Below are 21,499 nucleotides of genomic sequence, written 5' to 3' on the forward strand. Positions count from 1 at the left end.
GTTTGTTTGTTTTTGGCCACACTCAGCGGTGCTCAGGGGTTACTCCTGGCTCTGCGCTCAGAAATCGCTCCTGACAGGCACAGGGGACCATATGGGATGCTGGGATTCGAACCACTGTCTGTACTGGATTGGCTACATAGAAAGCAAATGCCCTACCATTGTGCTGTCACTCTGGCCCATCAGCCTTTTGGCCATTATTATCACCTATTGTAATGCTCCCTGATACCTCTAAACCCCAATGTTTATGTTAAACTTCTCCCTGGTGCTTCAAGTCCCTCTGGCTGAACTTTTATTTTTTTAATTTTTGAAAAAAATTTGTGCTCAGGAGTTACTTCTGGCTCTGTGTTCAAAATTATTCCTGGCAGGCACTCAGGGGACCATATGGGATGCTGAGGATCCAACCTGAATGCCACATGCAAGGCAAATGCCTTACCCACTGTGCTATCCCTTCGGCCCCAGGCCTTGTTTTACATCTTTTATATCCCTCTCCCTGTCATCTGCACATATCCTTGTTTCTCTTGCTCTCTATAGGCACTGTTAGATCGGAGTAAGATGCCCTGGGTCATCAGCCAGGGACTTATTTCGTTTTGTGTTTGTTTGATTATTTGTTTGTTTGTTTTTAGGCCACATCCAGTGACACTCAGGGATACAGGGATAAACCTAGGTTCATTCCAGGTCAGCAAGGCAAAGAAACACCCTACAGCTGTGTCAACACCCCAGCCCCAGTGACCCATTCTTTTTTTTTATTTTTTTTTTTATTTTTTTGGTTTTTGGGTCACACCCGGCGGTGGTCAGGGGTTACTCCTGGCTGTCTGCTCAGAAATAGCTCCTGGCAGGCACGGGGGACCATATGGGACACCGGGATTCGAACCAACCACCTTAGGTTCTGGATCGGCTGCTTGCAAGGCAAACACCACTGTGCTATCTCTCCGGGCCCCCAGTGACCCATTCTTTCCCAGGAATTAGCAGTGGAGGATGTCCTGGGTCTCGAGGTCAGAAGTTGATCATCGCTGACTGACAGGGTCAACACAGTGGACAATAGTATATTCCAGAACTATCTTTCAGACATGTGTCTGTGACTTTTCCTGTTTTCCTGATAGGTCACCATTTACTAGGCTACTCAGCTCAGGTGAACGCCGACTCATGCTTCAAGACCCAACTACATAGCTCCCTTTTCTATCAGCATTGCCCTCACTGCTGAGCCTGGGCAGAGAGTTGGTTTTGCCATTCAATGTTCTGACTGTTGGGAGTTTTTCTCCAATGCTTCATTTGGGTCCCGATTCTTGGAGCCAGGAATCAGACTAGCCAGTGTTTAGACCCTGGAAATAGTTTGATGAATGGAGTAGATTTTTGCAGATTGGGAATCAGAAGAGGCCATCTGTGACTGAGTTGGGGTACCCTCCTGGGGTCTTGGAATCCTTAATACAACCTGATTTCAGTCTTAGGGCCCTTCATTCCAGCTGGCTTAGGCTCATGAATGATGTGGTGTCTTTTATTTTAATTTATTTTATTTTTGTTTTTTTTTTTTTTTGTTTTTGGGCCACACCCGGCAGTGCTCAGGGGTTACTCCTGGCTTTCTGCTCAGAAATAGCTCCTGGCAGGCACGGGGGACCATATGGGACACCGGGATTCGAACCAACCACCTTTGGTCCTGGATCTGCTGCTTGCAAGGCAAACGATGCTGTGCTATCTCTCCGGGCCCACCTTTTATTTTTTTTTAATTCGGGTCACACCTGGTGGCACTCAGGGTTTATTTCTGACTCTGCTCAGAAATAGCTCCTGGCAGGCTCAGGGGACCATATGGGATACCAGGGATCAAACCCAGGTTTGTCCCAGGTTGGCTGCATGCAAGGCAAATGCCCCACTGCTGTGCTATCTCTCCAGCCCTGCTGCAGGGGTCTTTTGGGGGTGTGGGGACTGTGCCTGGCTGGTGATATTGTCAAGACTGATGTATTGGGGCCGGGCGGTGGCGCTAAAGGTAAGGTGCCTGCCTTGCCTGCGCTAGCCTTAGACGGACCGCGGTTCGATCCCCCGGTGTCCCATATGGTCCCCCAAGCCAGGAGCAATTTCTGAGCACATAGCCAGGAGTAACCCCTGAGCATTACCGGGTGTGGCCCAAAAACCAAAAACCAAAAAAAAAAAAAAAAAAAGACTGATGTATTAATTAAATTAATAATAGTCCTTGATGGTGGTGGATGATGGTGGATGGAGCAGAGAGCCTTTCTCGGGCAGCCCAGTGCCTGCAGCTTCTTTGGCCTGGTGAGTTTGAGGGTTGATATGAGGATATGAGAAAATGATCCACAGGGAGGCAGTTGAAGTTAGGAGACATACAGCTTTATTATAGGCCTTAGCTACCATGTGTGACTTCTTTTTGTTTTTGGGTCACACCCAGCAGCGTTCAGGGGTTCCTCCTGGCTCTACACTCAGAAATCACTCCTGGCAGGCTCAGGGAACCATATGGGATGCTGGGATTCAAACCATTGTCCTTCTGCATGCAAGGCAAATGCCCTACCTTCATGCTATCTCTCCAGCCCCCTGTGTGGCTTCTTTTTTTGTTTGTTTGTTTGTTTTTGCTTTTTGGGGCCACACTCGTTTGATGCTCAGAGGTTACTCCTGGCTAAGCGCTCAGAAATTGCCCCTGGCTTGGGGGGACCATATGGGACATTGGGGAATCAAACCGTGGTCCTTCCATGGCTAGCACTTGCAAGACAGACACCTTACCTCTAGCGCCACCTCACCGGCCCCCCATGTGTGGCTTCTAAGCTAAACAGTCTCTGCATTCTTCCTGTCTCTGACCTCTGTCCTACTGAGCCTCTTCCAGGCTTTAATTACAAACCTCAGACCCGTCCCAGCAGTGGGCTGGTCTGACCATCAGGAAAGATTAGCATTTAGCCTAGGGATGGGTAAAAAGAACCAGGAACCGGTGTGGGAAATGATGACTGTGGCCGATGCGCGCGTTTGCCTGAGGATCCGAATAGAACCACTTACAATGTCTCACTGGGGTGTCTGGGTGAGGGCACGCTCACCCTCCTGGTGAGACTTTAGGAGTGATGCCAAGGAACTGAGATTTCTGGGAGAAGGAATGGGAGAACTCCAGAGTCTTGCCTGCTCCCTCTCTGTTGATGGCTCTGTTGATGGAACTGAGATTTCTGGGAGAAGGAAGGGAGAACTCCAGAGTCTTGCCTGCGCCCTCTCTGTTGATGGCTCTGTTGATGTAGGTCCAGGTCAAGAAGATGAGGAAGCTTTCCCCCCTTCAATGCCAACTGAATCCCCCATTCAATGCCAACTGAAAATGCCATTTCTGAGCTGACCCAGCCTTGGAGCAGAACCTGTTAAGCACGGGCGCCCTCTAGCGTCCATCAAGCAGAAACCTGATCCTAAATGACTTGTTTCCTTTTTCAAGGCTGAACAGTCCTAGCTATCAGCTGAGCCTTTGTTTTTATTTTTATCTTATTTTATTTTTTGTTATTGTAGTTTTGGGGACACACATGAAAAAGCTTAGGAATTACAGACTGGCAGACTCGGTGGATCATATGGGATACTGGGGGTAGAACTCAAGTCAGTCCCTGTAGGTTGTACTATGGTTCCTTGAACCTTAATTTTAATTTTAATTTTTTGGTTTTTGGGTCACACTCCTGGCTTTTATGTTTACGCCATTATGTTGCAAGTCTGCCCCTGAAGAGGTTGACTGATGGAGGGATGGAGGATGAGGTCTTTCCCCTCTAGCTCGGAGCACGCATCTGCCACCCCGTCTGGCCGACGGTTCTGAGGTGAAACGGCGGGTAAACAGTTCGCAGACAGTCAGGCTTGTGGAAATAATTAGCTTTATTTGGTGGACAAGACTGAAGTCCAAAGACTCAGCATAAGTTCCAGCCAAAAGCCAGGGGTTTGACCTCAGCATAAGTTCCAGCAGCGCTCAGGGGTTACTCCTGGCTGTATGCTCAGAAATTGCTCCTGGCAGGCTCAGGGAACCATATGAACCATATAGGATGCTGGGATTCGAACCACCAACCTTCTGCATGCAAGGCAAACGCTTTTACCTCCAAACTGTCTCTCTGGTCCCGAACCTTAAGTTTTAAAATGTACTTTTGACAATGGAATATTATGCAGTCATCAGGAAAGATTAAGTCATGAAATTTTCCTATACATAAATATACATGGAATCTATTATGCTAAGTGAAATAAGTCAGAGGAAGAGAGAGACACACAGAATAGTCTCACTCATCTATGGGTTTTAAGAGAAATAAGACATTATTAAAATAATTAAATATTTAAAAGACATGATTAAAATAATTTCAAAAGATGAGGGTCTTGATATGAAACTCACCACAAAGAGTGGTGAGTGCAGTTACAGAAATAACTACACTAACAACTACCATGACAATGTTAATGAGTGAGAGAAGTAGAATGCCTGACTTGAATACAGGTAGGGGTTGTGGGGAGGAGGAAGATGGGAAGCATTGGTGGTGGGAGTGTTGTAATGTTGCACTGGTGAAGGGGCGTGTTCTTTTTATGACTCAAACCCAACTGCAATCATGTTTGTAATCATGGTGGTTAAATAAGACATTGTTTATGGGGCTGGGCGGTGGCGCTAAAGGTAAGGTGCCTGCCTTGCCTGCGCTAGCCTTGGACGGACCTCGGTTCGATCCCCCGGTGTCCCATATGGTCCCCCAACCCTGAGCGTTACCGGGTGTGGCCCCCAAAAAAAAAAAAGACATTGTTTATTTTTTTAAAAAAATATGTGCTTGGGCCCGGAGAGATAGCACAGCGGCGTTTGCCTTGCAAGCAGCCGATCCAGGACCAAAGGTGGTTGGTTTGAATCCTGGTGTCCCATATGGTCCCCTGTGCCTGCCAGGAGCTATTTCTGAGCAGACAGCTAGGAGTAACCCCTGAGCACCGCCAGGTGTGGCCCAAAAACAAACAAAAAAAACAAAAAAAAACCCTAAAATTAATGTGCTTTTGAATTATGTTACAAATGGAAAGTATGCTGTTGAGTATCATGTATTAGAGGTAGAAACAGGTTACAAGGTAGGGATATGGGGCCAGAGAGATAGCATGGAGGTAGGGCATTTGCCTTGCTTTCAGAAGGATGGTGGTTCGAATCCCGGCATCCCATATGGTCCCCCGAGCCTGTCAGGAGCGATTTCTGAGTGTAGAGCCAGGAATAACCCTTGAGCGCTGCCGGGTGTGACCCCAAAAAACAACCACCCACCCACCCCCCCCAAAAAAAACAAGGTAGGGATATGGCCCCCAGAGGACAGCAGACTGGATCAGCCTCGTCCAATTTATATCGGTCCCCCTTTAAAAAATAATGCTGGACGGTCAGGTGTTTGCCTTGCACGCGGCTGACCCAAGGCGGACCTGGGTTCGATCACTGACGCCCATACAGTCCCCCACGCCAGGAGTGATTTCAGAGCGCATAGCCAGGAGTAACCCCTGAGCGTCAGTGGCTGTGGCCCAAAAACCAAAGCCAAAGCCAAAACAAAACAAAACAAAACAAAAGAATAAATAAAGCTGGAGCTTTCGTACAGCAGGTAGGAAGCTTGCCTTGGACACAGCTGACCTGGGTTTAATCTCTAACATCCCTTATGGTTGCTCCACGCACTGCCAGGAGTGAGTCCTAAGTGCAGCAGCAGGAATAAACCCTGAACAATCTCCAGATGTGGCCCCCAAAACAAAATTTAAACCAAGTACTCACCACTTTTCTTACTTTTGGCCAATCAAGTGCTGCCTATTTGCACCTGAGGTTATCATGACTCCCATACATAGCACCCCCTATAGTTACTATTACTCCCCTGTGAGCACCTCAGTGCAGGAAACACTGGTCTACCTGGAGATGGGGTGCAGGTGCTCTCTAGGAAAAGTTCTTTGGTGGGAATGGACCTCTAGAGGGCTGAAAAGTTTCCATCCATCTGACTCTTCTCACTTCATCGGGCTGAACCATTGCCCCATTTTCCAGATGAAAAGAGCAAGGCCCAAATGAATCTGCCCTTCTTGTTGATGAGTGTCCCACAGGTACTGGTAACAGGAAAGCAGCAAACATTCCTTAAGACTCATAATGTCAACAGCTGTTGTTTGCTGTGATGAGAACAGAACCTACACCCTTTGTGAAGCCATCATTAATGAGCACTCGATGGTGGTGGAGAGATAGCACAGTGGGTAGAGGGCCTGCCTTGTACACAGCGAACCAGGTTAGATTTTCCAGCATCCCATAGGGTCCCCAGAGCACTTTCATAAGTGTAGAGCCAGAAGAAAGTCCTGAGAACCACAAGGTGTGGTCCAAGGGTGAACCCAGGAGCACTTTACCTCATTAATGCCTTAAGGCTCACTAGAAATACAGTTAATAGGTGAGAGAGAGAGAGAGAGAGAGAGAGAGAGAAAGAGAGAGAGAGAGAGAAAGAGAAAGAGAAAAAACACTGCCAGTGGGGCAAAGCAGGGATCAACTGAGCACTCCCAGAAGAGATCAGAGCAGAGCCAGTAGTAGTCAGTACTGAAGTAGTCAGTACTGAATACAGTTGTGACCCAAACCTATTCATTCCCCACTATGAGATGAGACTAACAGCCCTGAACTTCTTTTTTTTCCCCTAAACCCTTTTTTTTGTTTTTGTTTTCGGACCACATCTCGAGGCACTTGCCTGACTTTGAGCTCAGAACTTGTTCCTGGCAGGCTCAGGGTACTATGTGAGATGCCGGGGATTGAACCTGGGTCCGTCCTGGGTTGGCTGCGTGCAAGGCAAACGCTCTACTGCTGTGCTATCTATTCAGACCCAATAACCTCTCTTTTGGTTTGTAAAAGCTCACCTATATTACAAGACCTTCCCCTATCCTGGTGGATTTGGTGGTTTTGGAGAATAAAGAGAGAGGGCCGGAGAAATAGCATAGAGGTTGGGCATTTATTTGCCTTGCACGCAGAAGGACGGTGGTTCCAAATCCCGGCATCTCATATGGTCCCCCCGAACCTGGCAGGAGTGATTTCTGAGCATAGAGCCAGGAGGAACCCCTGAGCGCTGTGGGGTTTGACTCCCCAGAATAAAGAGAGAGCAGTTCTGGCTTTGCGGGGGGTACAAGGATGAGAACATTGGGCAGAGAGACCCAATAGGCAAAAAGCAGATTGACTCCAATGCATATCTTTCCTCACTGGTCTGGTATTATTTCTCCACTGCTACCCTGCTTCATCAGACCCATCTGCCAAGGCCTTAGGGGGTTAAAAACACAGTGAGTAGGGTGATCTCACCACTCCTGGATATTTTTATTTTACACCCTCCTCTTCCCTTAGTCCCAAGCCATAAAAAGAAAAAGAAATGCAATTCCACCCTCTGAATCTCAGGAACCATTCTGGGAAATTGCATGTTTCATAATTCTCCAGGGCCACTCTAATGGGCTCTGAAGACAAGAGCCATCGCCTAGTTTGATCCACGCAGCCTGGAATTTAACCCGCAGCCATCAGGGATCTGGTTACAGGCTCCAGCATCCTGCATCATATCAACACACAGTAGCTTGGTCCAGGATGTCCAGGTGTCAAATCATCTTGCTTCAGGCCCCGCCCACTATATTAAACCACGCCCCTTAGCTCTAGCCACGCCCCAGCGTCAACCTTTTTCCTATCTTAAACCCCGCCCCTAACCATAAGCCCCACCCCCAGCTTCAACTCCTCCTTAGCTTTAGCCCAGCCTAGGCTCAGGCCCCGCCCACCCCATCACTGGGGACCAGCCTAATCATAACCCCAAATTAGCTATGATGTCACCAACAATCAAAGTTCCTTACAGGGCTGGAATGAGTTCGTAACCAGGGCAGGGACACTGAGGTCTAGAGAGGAGCCGAGACACATACGAGCTAAGGATAGAAATCTACCACTGGACCATGCATACTGCTTACATCGGTTCCAGGCCTGACACCCCATATGGCCCCTTGAGCCCCGCTAGGAATAACATCAGAGTGCAGAGCCAGAAATCAGCCCACCCTGAGCATCGCCGGGTGTGGCCCCTTCAAATCAACTGCACACAGTGTTGCCACACAGTTGGGGGCAGAGGCCTCATAGCTGGATGTCTGAATGGCTTCTGTCCCCAGGCCCTAGCCTCTCCTCTCAAGGCTCTCCCTGCAGGGCCCCAGGATTCAAAAATCCCCAGACTTTAGGGCCCAGAGAAGCGGGGGGAGGTTGCCACCAAATTCCAGAACTGGTCTTAGCCCCAAATTCTCCCTCCCTTAGTCCCCCCCCAGGGAATTAGAGGGGTGCAGGCCAGACTGCAGGCTGTTGTTTATGTCAGTTCAGGGGGAAGGGGCAAAACAAGGAGTCCTTTGTGGAGCCTGGGTCTTGGGATCAAGCAGCTATTGAGTCCATACAGGGCAGGGGCATTGACCTGAGAACCCGAGAATGCCCTCTCAGTAGCCAGGCTGTTTGTAAGAGCCCAGCTGTGACAAGGGTAGACTGGATGGGAGCCCCGTCCCCTCCCACCTCACCCACTCCCGCTTACCTGGTGTGTGTGTGTGTGTGTGTGTGTGTATGTGTGTGTTGGTGTGTGTGTGTGTGTGTGTGTGTGTGTGTGTGTGTGTGTGTGTGTTTGTCTGGGCAGAGGCACCGAGGGTGAGAGCTAGTTGGGTGTACCCCTGAACAGACATAGGACAAGACAGACAGGCAGACAGACAGACACAGTTGCTATTTCACAGCAGGCATGGAGTTAGGCACAGAAAACCCAACCTAGGCCCCAGCTCATAAAACCTCATTCCCTGAGCCAGGACTAGACAAATGTTTCTTTTTCATTTTTAATTTTTTTTTCATTTTTTATAAACATGTGTTTTGTTTTGTTTCCACAACTGGCAGTGCTCAGGGCTTATTCTTGGCTCTGTATTCAGGGATCAATCCTGGCAAGGAAGTGGGTGGGGGAGTGGGGGTGGGGGACTATACTGGGTGCTGGGGATAGAACCCAGGTCAGCAGTGTGCAAGGCAAGCACCCTTCCCCACTACACTATCGCTCTGGCCAGCCCGTACTTGAGCACTTGCCATGATAAGGAAGCTGCGTCAGCATCCCAGAAAAGGAGCTGGCAGCAAAGCAAAAGATTCCCACGAGATTTTGTGTCAAGGACAACATGCTCAGTGCGTAGACAGATCTAGCAAGAGAGGGAACAGAGAGTGCTGGTAGCACCAAAATGCGGCTTCCCAGATGCTTTATGAAGATTGGAAGCAGAAAAGAACCAGAAAATTGAGTGTGGAGGCATGTCTATCAGTCTCCATGAAGATCTCCTCTTCACTGAAAATCATCCGTGCAAAGGCCCTGGGACCCACCATTTATTTGCTCAGGACTATTGGGCCACAGATCTACTCTGTGTTCCCCCCTGCCCACTTTCTGGGCCCACCCTACCCCTACCCATGGGTTGGTCTCCCACTCCAGCCCCAACAACCACCAAACTTTAAAATGTGCCTCTTGAGGTAGCCAGGCTGGGGAGGAGCAAAGGAACATTGGGAATCCTGATTGGTGTTAGATGTTGAATAAAACTCCACTATCAATAAATTTGCAAACCACAGTTTTTTTAATACAATTTAAAATTATTTATTCTTGGGGGGCTGTGTTTGGGCCACACCCCAAATATCCTCAAGTATTTACTGAGGTGTCAGGGGTTTACTCCTGGCTCTACGCTCAGAAATTATTAGCAGGCTCAAGGGACCCCATATGGAATGGATGCCAGGGATCGAAAACTAGATTGATTGCATGCAGGGCAAACACCTTGCCTTGGTCCAAGACCTGCTGAACACAACAAGGTCACTAAGCAGTGCTGGAGGGCACGTTCAGGGCTCCCCTAAAAGAAGACTTGAACCCCTGAGGGTCTTGAAATAATTGACGAATCTTTTCAACAGGAATCCAAGGTGACCTCTCTTGAATCTCCCCCTCCTATTTCCTTGTCCTAGTGAGGCCCTAAGACCCCAGTTCCTTCTTGCTAGTGGAGAGGCTGAGGTCCAGGAATTTTAAATCAGGGCTGGACCATGAGCACCAGATCCCAGGGTTTGGGGCAGAAATGAGGGTGAGCTGGGAGCACAGACAGTGGTCAGCATCCCCAAATTTTTCACTGCCCCTTGAGACTCAGTGTAGACATCTTTATTCCTATGACTGGATGAGGATGCCACTGGGTAGGGCATGGGAGAAGGGAGGTGGGCTCTTTGCCACTTGTCTCAAGTGCCAGTTCACCTGAGGCCCTTCCAGCTTGCCCCATGGAGAGTCTGATTTGTGAGAATTTAGAGGAGACTTTGAGGGGTCTCAAAGTCACAGGAATGCAAGAAGAGCAAATTCTTTTGCAGCTTTGAGCTCCTTGACACTGTCCACTGCATTTCAGTATGTCAGTCCATTTCTTTCTTATTTGTCTTTGTTTTATATTTACTTTATTTTATTTTATTTTTTTATTTTTTATTTTTTATTTTATTTGTGTGTGTGTGTGTGTGTGTGTGTGTGTGTGTGTGTGTGTGTGGTTTTTTGGGTCACACCCGGCAGTGCTTAAGGGTTATTCCTGGCTCCATGCTCAGAAATTGCTCCCTGGCAAGGCACGGAGGACCATATGGGATGCCGGGATTCGAATCGATGACCTCCTGCATGAAAGGCAAATGCCTTACCTCCATGCTATCTCTCCGGTCCCTATTTTTTATTTTTTTGGGTTTATTTTTGGGCCACACCTGTTTGATGCTCAGGGGTTACTCCTGGCTAAGCGCTCAGAAATTGCCCCTGTCTTGGGGGGGACACTGGGGAATCGAACCACGGTCCTTCCTTGACTAGCGCTTGCAGGGCAGACACACCTTACCTCTAGCGCCACCTCACCGGCCCCTTACTTACTTAATTTATTTATTTTTATTTTATTTTATTAAATCACCATGAGATACGAAGTTACAAAAAGTTGCAAAGATAGACTTAAAAAAGTTGCTGATACGTTGAGTTTGATTTTGTTTGTTATTGGTTTTTGGGGCTACACCTGGTGATTGCTCAGGGGAGTTATTCCTGGCTATGTGCTCAGACATCGCTCTTGGCTTGGGGGACCATATGGGACACTGGGGGATCGAACCGAGGTCTGTCCTTGGTTAGAGCATGCAAGGCAAGCGCCCTACCTGCTTGTGCCACCGCTCCTGCCCTGATAGTTGAATTTGAGTCATACTATTCTGACACCCTTCCCTTCTCCATGTTCCTTTCCAGTGTCCCCCTGTTTTCCCTCTCGGCCCCTATCCCCACCCAGTCTGCCTCTATGGCAGACAACTTCTCTTCCTCTGTCTTTCTGTCTCTGTCTCTCTTTTCTCTTTTTTCCTTCCTTCCTTCCTTCCCACCCTCCCTCCCCCACTTCTACTTTTTTCTTTTAGGCACATGGTTTGCAATACTGTTACTGAAGGGGATCAGACATACCTCTTTACTTCCTTTCAGCACACAGTTTTTGTCCAGACTGAGTGATCATTTCCAGCTATTATTGTCATAGCAATTCCTTCTCTGTTCTACTTAAGCCCCATAGTTTCCATTGTCTTTGGGTATTATCCTCATAATATATCTATATATCTATATCTGTATATCTATATCTATATATATTGTTGGGGGCTGCTTGAACCCTGAACATAACTCTGAAACTTCAGACTCTACATACAACTAGAAAATTCAGAACAGCCCAAACACCCAGCTAGAGGAAAGTTACCCATATAGAACAACTTTGCCTTTGTGCTAGCAAAAGATTAATGTGGTTTACAGCTGATGCTTTATTTATTCTGTTTGCTGAGTAAAATTTTATAAGATCCTGTTTTGGTAACGTTTTACATGATCATGCTTTCAGTACAAACAAGATAATGATTAGCATTTTACATGTGCTCAAGCCTACTTCTTTACCCCTCCCTATTTCCTGCCCCCAGTTTATGCTGATAAGTGCTTGCAAGCTGTAATTGGTGGAAAATTGAGTGACGTACTTGTAACACCCCCCATGACGTATTTTGCCTTTAAATGCCAGTCTCCCCGAGCAATAAATCCTTTTGAACAGCGTGAGTTGTCTTAAGCTCTCTTCTTACTAACCTCTCAAGTTTACTTCACAGATCGGCTCTGCTCGAGGGAACCCACAAATTACTAGCGACCTTCATTCCCACACCCCCGAGGGTCCAGGGGTCCCCCATTGGGTGGTCGCCAAATATTGCATATACAATCCATGGTTTTATAATTTTTTTGTAAAATGTGTAATATGAAGAAAATAAGAATATAAATTAGAGGCTGGAGAGATAGCACAGTGGTAGGGGCATTTGCCTGGCATGCACCCGTCCACAGGATGGACCTGGGTTCGATTCCCGGCATTTCTTATGGTCCCCTGAGCCTGACAGGAGTGACTTATATATATATATAATATATATATATAATATATAATATATATATATATATATATATATATATATAAAATAACAACAGTACTTAAGAGTCAAAGAACAGGTGTCTTTTAAAGAATACATCCCCTGAGGAAAGGGACATTCTGCGACAGTAACAACCTGAAGGAAGGGCAGATTGGTCATATGTGTGTGTGTGTGTGTGTGTGTGTATTTATGTCCCAGAAATGAGTGTGACCATTCTATGTCTGTCCTTTTCTCTTGGAATCATGATTCCCTCTGACTTATTTCATTCATTTCACTCCATGTCTACCTATGTATAAGCAAATTTCATGACTTCACTTTTCCTAACAGCTGCATAGTATTTGATTTTGTAGAGGTACCATAGTTTCTTCATTTTCTATCCCTCTCTCCCTCCCTCCTTTTGATTTTTGGTGCTTGGGTTACTCCTGACTCTGTGCTCAGGAATCACTCCTCGGCAGGCTCAGGGACTATAGGGGGTGCCGAGGATTGAACTCAGATCAATTGCATGCAAGGCAAGCTCCTTACCCTCTGTACTAATCTATCTCTCCTCCTCCTGTCCCCCTTTTCATTTTGGTTAAGGTCACAACACACACACACAAACACACCACACACACACACTACAGTGATTCATTTTCCTCCTACCCCCAGCAGCTGCACCACATCGCTCTATTCTTCTGCCTGAAATCCTCCGGTGGGGTCCCCCAGTGCTGGCCCATATTCCTCAAGTGTTTAAGGCTTAAGGCACTGAAATGAAAACCACCTAGTGCTTTGTCAGGGGATCCCAGAGCTTAGTACCCAGCAGTCACCTCCCAGGTCCACCACTTATCCCCAACACAGCTCAGCAGAGGTCGCTGTAGTGTTAAAAAAAAAATACCCAGGACCAAAGAGATAGCATGGAGGTAGTACGTTTGCCTTGCATGCAGAAGAAAGATGGTTCGAATCCTGGCATCCCCTATGGTCCCCCGAGCCTGCCAGGAGCGATTTCTGAACTTAAAGCCAGGAATAACCCCTGAGCGCTGCCAGGTGTGACTCCCACCCCCCCACCCCCCACCCCCCAAATATAATACCCAGGGCTAGGACAGCAGGTTAGGGCACTTGCCTTGCAGGCCATCAACCCAGGTTTGGTTCCTGGCATCCCCTAGGTTCTCAATCTCCCCGCCACTAACCGCAAAGGAGTGATCCCTGAGCACAGAGCCAGGAGGAAACCCCCAGCACCTCTGGGTGTGACCCCCTAAACAAAGCCAAAGTCCTTTGGCTTTAGAATGAATGTCTAAAGCTTTGAAAGTGCACACGAATGAGTGTCTAGCAGGAGCCTTCGAGGAAAGCTGGAGCGAGTGGGGAGAAGGTGGTGATTCAGGAGTGACACTGCCAGAGACAGCTTGGGGTGTCCAGGAAAGGAGTTTCAGGGGCCTTAGGAGGTGTAGTCAATGTGAAAGTGCCCAGAGCCCTCAAGCAGGATTTTCATCAGAAGGGTAGGAGAAGGTGTGGAATAGCATAGGCTTTAAGGGGGTGAGCTGAATTACAAGGCTCTCAAACATTTTTAGGGATTCCCAAGGTGGTAGAGCCATCTAGCCCATTTGGAGAGGATGACAATGATGTTGACAATGACAATGACATTGAGACCAAATGACTGGTTGACAGGAGTTAGCAAGTATAGAGGGAAGGGAGTCTTCCCAAGATGGAACCAAGCAGGCGACCCCATAGAATTAGGGAAAACTTCATGGGGGAACTACCCCGCCTTCCACAAGCCAATCATTTGCTCCTAGGATTCTCCCCATAACTGTTGAAATGTCAATTACAACTCAACAATTAAAGGTTGAAAAACTGAGGCCCAGAGAGGGGAATGGGACTTCTCTGAGAGATCAGGTAAACTGAGGGACTCAACAGGGATGATTTTTCTTTTGGACCAGGGGTCCCTGAAGGCTGTGGATGCGATGTACAGGGACCTCTCTCCAAAGGAACAGTACATGTACCTGAGGTCGAATTACAATGCCACTACACAACTACTGACCATCCAAGATCAGTGCCATCTTCAATATCAGATAGAAAGGGCCAGGGACCCATTTCTGAGGGCAGGTAGCCCCAGGCATGAGGGCAAGGGTGAGAGGCACACTGGAGAAAATATGAAGGGCCTGATCATACTATCCAACGTTTCCCTTGGAGACCTGGACTCCACCACATCTAGTTCTTTACAGTGCTCAGGATGTTAAATCTGAGGCAAGAATTAGTTAGCAACTACTCAAAGTCCCAAAGCAAAAACATTCCTTCCTGTTTAAACTGCATTGAAAGAGCATTTTAAAGACAATGAGGATATAAAGTTGTTTTAAGTACCTTTTGGTGCTGAGTTTTCTAGGTAAAGAAATTTATCAAGGCTGTATCTGCCTGTAAAATCCTTATGTTTGGAAGTAAAAAAAAAAAAAAAAAAGCTCAAATATATACACAATACAGCAGAAGGGAGATTCATATTTAGGCCAAATAAATGTTTGTTACTAAGCATGAGCAATATCACTTTCATTATCAAAAATCTTGGTCAGCTATCCACGCTGAGGAAAGACTTCTGAGTGGGCCTTTTGACAAGAGATTTTTATTAGATAGTGGAAGGTGATAATGAAGTGGTTTTTGAAAGTGATTGTCCTGGCCAAGGTCACAAAGCTTGCTGGGGGCCAAGTAGGGCTAGTTCCCCCCCAGACCCTCAACCCCCACTTTGTATTCTGTTTGAGCCCCAAAGGCTCCCCATGATCGAGTCCTTTATTTTCTAGGATTCCCTATGGCTCTGGTGCAGCTAGAGTAAGTGGAAACTTTGCTCAGCTGTAGTTTGGGGTACATTCCTGGCCACCTCAGCTGAGGACCTAGTGGTGTTGGAAGCCTAGGCTCATTTCACCCAAAACCTTCCCATCATCTGAAGGTGTCCAGGGTGCAGGTGAAGATGAGGTCACAGGCAGTGCTAATGTTGACTGTCTCCAGAGTGCCTTGCCAGTCCCTGCTCGCTTGAAGTGAGACTGGCAGACAAGACCACGGGGACACAATTTATCTGGGAGTTGGCACGTGAGCCCTCCTGGAAACCCTCCTTCTGGGACCTCACCAAGATTCATACTTTAAGGGGCCCTTCCTGCCTTCTGGGTTGTTTCTATTCCTGGACCGTCAGGTGTCTCCTTCAGTTCTTGGGCACCCGCCACCGCATTAAGCTTGCTTCACCCAATCCCTGCCAGTGTGGGAAAGGCAGGGGCATTTAACTTCCTATTTCTTGTCTTGGTTCCTCTCTTGTAGCTAAAATAAGAGCTTTGTGGCAACAGATTTAAAAAGGCTATAGGAGCCTGAGTTGTTACACAGCTGTTAGGACACTTGCTTGGATTCCTGAATACAGACAGGAGCAACTACAGTCCTGCTGGGTGTGTCCCAAGCCTCTAAACAAAAATTAAAAATTACTGTGGGTAGGGTGCTTGCTTTACACAGGGCCAACCTGGGTTCAATTTCTGGCATCCAGTTTGTTTCCTGAACAGAGTAGTTTTGAGTACACAGGAGAAAGGCCTAGTGAAAGGGGAGGGGGGGGGAAGTGGTGGTATGAGTGGTAGAGTGTTTACCTGCACATGCTAACCTAGAATGCACCACGGTTCGATCTCCCAGAATCCCATGTGGCCCCCCAAGCCAAGAGCGATTTCTGAGCACATAGCCAGGAGTAACCCCAAGTCACTGGGTGTGTCCCCCCCAAATAAAAGGGCCACAGTCTGTGCAGTTTCTAGTTAGAATTTTTGTCTTTCTCCATTACTTTTTTTTTTTTTTGGTTTTTGGGCCACAACCGGCGGTGCTCAGGGGTTACTCCTGGCTGTCTGCTCAGAAATAGCTCCTGGCAGGCACGGGGGACCATATGGGACACCGGGATTCGAACCAACCACCTTAGGTCCTGGATCAGCTGCTTGCAAGGCAAACGCCGCTGTGCTCCATTACTTCTATATTGGAAAGTATTCATATTGTAAAGTGCCTCAAATTCCCCCCCAGGGATCACACATTCGTAGCCAGCTCCCCAAGGAAATCGCTTCACCAACTGATCCTACCTACAGGTATACCCCCAGCACCAATGCAGCTGCAGCTCTTTCAGCTATCTACACTGAAGAATGTGGTGAGGAACCAAGGTCCAGCTCAGCTTTCAAATGCCTTTGTACACCCAACTGTCCAAACTGGCAATGCGGATCACTTGGAAACACTTCCATTTTTACTTTTTGGGCCATACCCATCTGTGCTCAGGGGTTACTCATGTCTGCTCAGAAACTGCTCCTGGCAGGGTCATGGGGCCATATAAAATACTGAGACTCAAAACACCCAGGTTAGGGAATGCAAGGTAAATGCCCTACCGCTGTGCTATTGCTCCAACCCCTTGGGAGCATTTTTAAACTAATTCAGGGGTTGGAAGAGCTCTTGCCCTGGATGCCACTGAACAGGGTTTGAGCCCAGCATCCTTAGGAGTAATTCCAGAGTGCAGAGCCAGAAATAACTCCTGACCACTACCAGGTGTGCCACCCCCCAAAACACCCAAATTCAGAATCAAGAATCCTAAGTATTGTCTCAATTCAACATACCGAAGCTTTATCTTTCCTAAAGTAAGGAGCTTAATAGATGCTTCTAATTGTTTGAGTGAACAGTGACATTTCAAGACAGCACATGGGTACCAAATTACTTTATTTGAAGGTCTGATACAAATCAAAGACTGAAGTAGTTGTTTTGGATTTTCTAGAAAAGGTCAAGGTCACCCCAACATGCAAGCAGTGCGCCCCAGGGAACCAGGTCATCGTGGCTCCAGGAAGCCAGAGCAAGGCTTAGCTCTCGCTGTGCCCCAGCGTGTGCTTGTCAAACAGATACTCTGCCATGCCCGACTCAGGGGCCCCCATCTTGCGCAAGTTGGTCACGTGGTCACCCAATTCTTTGATGGACTTCACCTGCTCGTCCAGGTAGTGAGTCTCCAAGAAATCACACAACTGGGAAAAAAAAACCACAACACAGAAGTTATGGATAAGTCACTCCAGCCCCAAGACCAGTGACTTCGCTCCCCTCACGGCCCACTTCTCAGTACTCACGTGTGGGTCATTTTTGTCCGTGGCCAGTTTGTGGAGGTCCAGTAGTGACTGGTTGACGCTTTTCTCCAAGTGCAAAGCGCACTCCATTGCATTCAGTCCGTTCTCCCAGTCATCGCGGTCTGGTTTCTAAGAAGGAAGAGGCTTATCAGAAAAAGGACCGGACTGTCTCCCAGTTAACTGATGACAAAAAAGGCACCTGCAGCTGGAAACGCAAACCTAGGTCTTCCCAACATCTGAGCAATGCCATGCTCTGCTTATTCTTGCTGCTGCCACTCAGCTGGCAGCACCATCAAAAGCTGAACACGTGCCTGTTCTGTCAAGACAACTGCCGGCCACAGGGTTCCCCCCCATATTTACCTTGATATCTTGCAGGAAAATCCGGCCACCTCGCTGGTTCTGCAGCTTCATCAGTTTCTCAGCATGTTCCCTCTCCTCATGGGATTGGTGAAGAAAATATTTGGCAAAGTTCTTCAGAGCGACATCGTCGCGGTCGAAATAGTAAGACTGAAAGGGGGAACAGGATATTATAGTGGAGGTTCAAAAACAACAACAAACAAACAAACAAAACCCACTGCTAGTTACCAGCCTGGACCATACAAAAAAAAACTGCAGGCATACCAAATGCTCTGCAGGCTGCAACCAAAGTTTCTCTAAAAAATACAAAACAAAAAAACTTTTAGGGCCATGCCAGAGGGGTGTGAGGGGGCCCTAGTGCGCCTGGGCACCCCCCCCCCCCCAGCATGGTGCCAACCGTGGGCGCAGTGAGTGTGGACGGCAGCAAGGTTACCAAGTCCAATACTCGGTTAGGCTCACAGAGAGGCCTGCACCATCCAGCTCTTCCCCAGCGTGCCAAGGCAATCGCCAAGCCTTGTGTGGTGAGCGGGGGACACTTCAGGGCACCATCCCGGGGGGGTCAAGCATGCAGTGCACCGCTAGCAGCACCCCATTAGCAGCACCCAACTAGCTGCAAACCCAATAATTGCAAACCCCCCAAAACCCTTGGGAGTCCTGGGAAGGCCGATCGATCAACTAACGGACTTCGATCCAAAGCTCGATGGAGCCAAGAACTCGAGAGAGCTCTGGGGGTGCAGGGGGATCGGGCGTGCACCCCATTAGCAGCAACCAACTAGCTGCAAACCCCCCAAAAACCCCTTGGGAGTCCCAGGAAGGTCGATCAACAAATGCAGGAGAGCTCTGGGGGTGCCCAGGAGCCCTTCTGGAAGGGTTGAAGCTTGTCCAGTAGGCGGGAAGACAAGATAAGCAGCAGGGTGCAGCGGGGTGGGGGGCCCCCCCAGGAGATAAAAAAGCCCGCGGCCAGGCCATTCGACACCGTCTTTCCAGCAGGCGCCGCCTGGGGGTTGTTGTCGAGGAGAAAAAAAAGGGGAGATGGGGAGCACCCCAAAAGGGGGGGGGAGCTCGGGATCACGTGACAGCCAGGGCCAGAGAAAGAAAAGCAGGCCAAGCTTGCAAAGCCAACCTTCCCCCCCCCACCCCCCGAGGATCCACCCCCATCCTCCTCCCCGCAGCGGGGTGCAGGCCTCGGTGGGTGGCTGGGTTGGGGCTCCGGGGGTGGGCGAGCGGGTGCACCCCGTCTTTCTCGCGCTCACCATCGACAGGTAGACGTAGGAGGCGTAGAGCTCCAGGTTGATCTGGCGGTTGATGGCGGCCTCCGAGTCCTGGTGGTAGTTCTGGCGCACCTGCGAGGGGGACGCGGTCGTCATGGCGGCGGCGAGAAGGCGCTGAGAAGGAAGAGGAGGAGATGGAGAAGAGGAGGAGGCGCGGCTAGCCGGTGCTGCTGCGGTGTTGGTGTTGATGGGGTTCGAGTTGATGGGGTTCGGCCGGGGGCAAAGCGGGAGTGAGCGCCGGGTTCCGTCCAAGCACTGTTGAAGCAGGAAACCACGACGCCTCTCGCTCCTCCGCCGAGTTTGTGGCGCAGACGGCCCGGCCGCGGCCTTTTATAGCGGGCGCCAGGCTCCCGGGCCACGCCCCTTCCGGTCACGCGCTCTTGCCCAATCACGTCGCCGGAGAGCTAACCGCGTTCCCGCCCCTTCCTGTGGTGCCCACGCGCGCGCATGCGCAACAAGACGGGTGGGGGGGTATGTGGGGGGTGGGGACGGGGCTGTAAGGGGAGGGGAGGGGCCTGCCCGCGCGGGCTCGGGTGTCCTCGCGCTGAGCTAGGCGCTGGAAGGGAAAATGGAAGGAAGGCTTGGGGGAGCTGCCACAGGGTTCTTCTTCCTCTTCATTCTTCAGCTCCTGGGGGTTAAGGGGAGATGTCTTGCAAGGTGTTGGGAGTGAGCCCCTAATTGCTAATCCGGGGAAGGCTGCTTATAAAAAGAAAAAAAAAAAGAATCCCTCAATTTGGGAGGCAGAACAAGATATGTGGTTCTGTTAGAAGGGAAGAAAAAAAAGGGGTGCAAAAATCAAACAAGCAAACAAAACCTTCTAGAGGCTATACATATCAATTTAAGAGAAGGAAGGGGAAAAGGAAGAAAAACATAACAATAATACAAAAAAAATCAAACAGACAAAAAGAATCAAGGTGACAGTTTGCAAGACTAGAGTTGCTTACAACAGTCCCCAGGTGCAAATCGGGGAGCAGGGGACTCATGCAGATGCAGGCCCCGAGGCTGGGGAAGGGCATGCTTTCTCTGCGTGGGATGGGCCCAAGCCTTGAGATTGCAGTTATGACAACAAAAGCCTTTCGGGCCTAGTGTTTCCCTAGACACAGCCCGAGGGCTTTCTGGGGTTCTCCCCCCAACACCCCCAGAAATTCCCAGGCAGATTTCTTAAAGCTAGTTAGATAAAAGAAGAAGCATTTGGAGCTGGAGGTGATGTCCACAGGCTTTCCCCATGCAGGTGGAAGAAGTGACTTTTAGGAGCTCAGGAACTGGATTTGAGGACTATGAAAAGGAATTTTCCTGCCATATTGTGATGTTATTCATGGAACTAGGATGCATTGGCTGGTGTGGTTGGGTTTTCTTTGCTGCCGTTATTCTGGAAGAAATGGAAAGTTGCCTTTAGGAGAAAGTTATTCCTGGAACTCAAATTTACTGTGAGGTTCGAAGTGAAGGGAAGTGAAAGTGAGAGAGTTACTGGCAAGAGGCACCTTGCCCAGCTAGGCAGAGGGGGCCGGCATAAATAAGATGGGGGTGTTTGACCTGAGTTTGAAGAAAGAGGGAGCTCAGGAAGAAAATTGGAGGCATAGAGAAATGACCCAAGGGACTTAGTGAGTTGGGGTGGGAGGATTTCAGTCCACTTTGAAAAGTGCTAGGTGGGTAAGTCGGAGCAAAGTTAGGAGAAATTATGTCCCGTAAAGTGGAGCAAAATCTTCAGCCTGGATGACTCGAGGCACTAATTTTGTTTTCAGACATCTTGCTTGGAAAAGTGGTTGGAGGTTACAACACAATCACCAAGTGCAAAGCATTCCTATTAAAAAAAAAAAAAAAAAAAAAAAAAAAAAAACTCCCAGCCAGAGAACATGATGAAAGAAAGAAATGGTTTTTATTTGTATTGGCAACAACAGCTTAAAAGTACCAAGGAATAAAGTTAATTGCAAATGTGTGAGAAGACAAAAACTAGTGTTTACTGCTGTCAGAGGAAAAAAAACAACAACCCCACTTTCTAGACATCAACACTAGTTTTATAAAGATCCATTACATACCCAATAAAATATTCAAAACAATGTCCATAAAACTGTGTTTTGGAGAAATGTTAGAAAGTGATGAGAGATAGCATGGAGGTAAAGTGTTTGCCTTGCATACAGAAGGACGGTGGTTTGAATCCTGGCATCCCATATGGTCCCCCGAGCCTGCCAGGGACGATTTCTGAGCACAGAGCTAGGAGTAAACCCTGAGCGCTGCCGGGTGTGACCCAAAAAAATCCCCCCCCAAATGAAAATGATGCTAACTTTCATTTGGAAGAGTAAATCTAGTTTTTGCGCTTGAAGACACAGCTCATGAGCAGACATTTGGTCTTGTTATCAAAACAAAACACTAAGTATTGGCATGGAACAAGATGATTAGGCCAGTGCAAGAACAGAGTGCTGCCAGTTTATACTTGGGGAACTTGGTACCCCCTAATGTGGCCT

The 21,499-nt window shown here is 48.4% G+C and overlaps 1 protein-coding gene across 1 annotated transcript; it reads right to left on the reverse strand.

Moving 5' to 3' along the window:
- Positions 1 to 17,000: 17,000 nt before the first annotated feature.
- Positions 17,001 to 19,343, reverse strand: FTH1 (ferritin heavy chain 1). The gene is made up of 4 exons (XM_049779971.1): positions 19,020 to 19,343; positions 17,770 to 17,916; positions 17,413 to 17,538; positions 17,001 to 17,313 (listed from the first exon to the last, which is right to left on the reverse strand). Exons 1-4 carry the CDS (start codon positions 19,131 to 19,133, stop codon positions 17,155 to 17,157), a joined length of 546 nt encoding a protein of 181 aa, XP_049635928.1. The 5' UTR covers positions 19,134 to 19,343; the 3' UTR covers positions 17,001 to 17,154.
- Positions 19,344 to 21,499: the final 2,156 nt, after the last annotated feature.

The sequence above is a fragment of the Suncus etruscus genome, chromosome 9, assembly GCF_024139225.1.
Source record: "Suncus etruscus isolate mSunEtr1 chromosome 9, mSunEtr1.pri.cur, whole genome shotgun sequence".
Classification (NCBI taxonomy): domain Eukaryota; kingdom Metazoa; phylum Chordata; class Mammalia; order Eulipotyphla; family Soricidae; genus Suncus; species Suncus etruscus.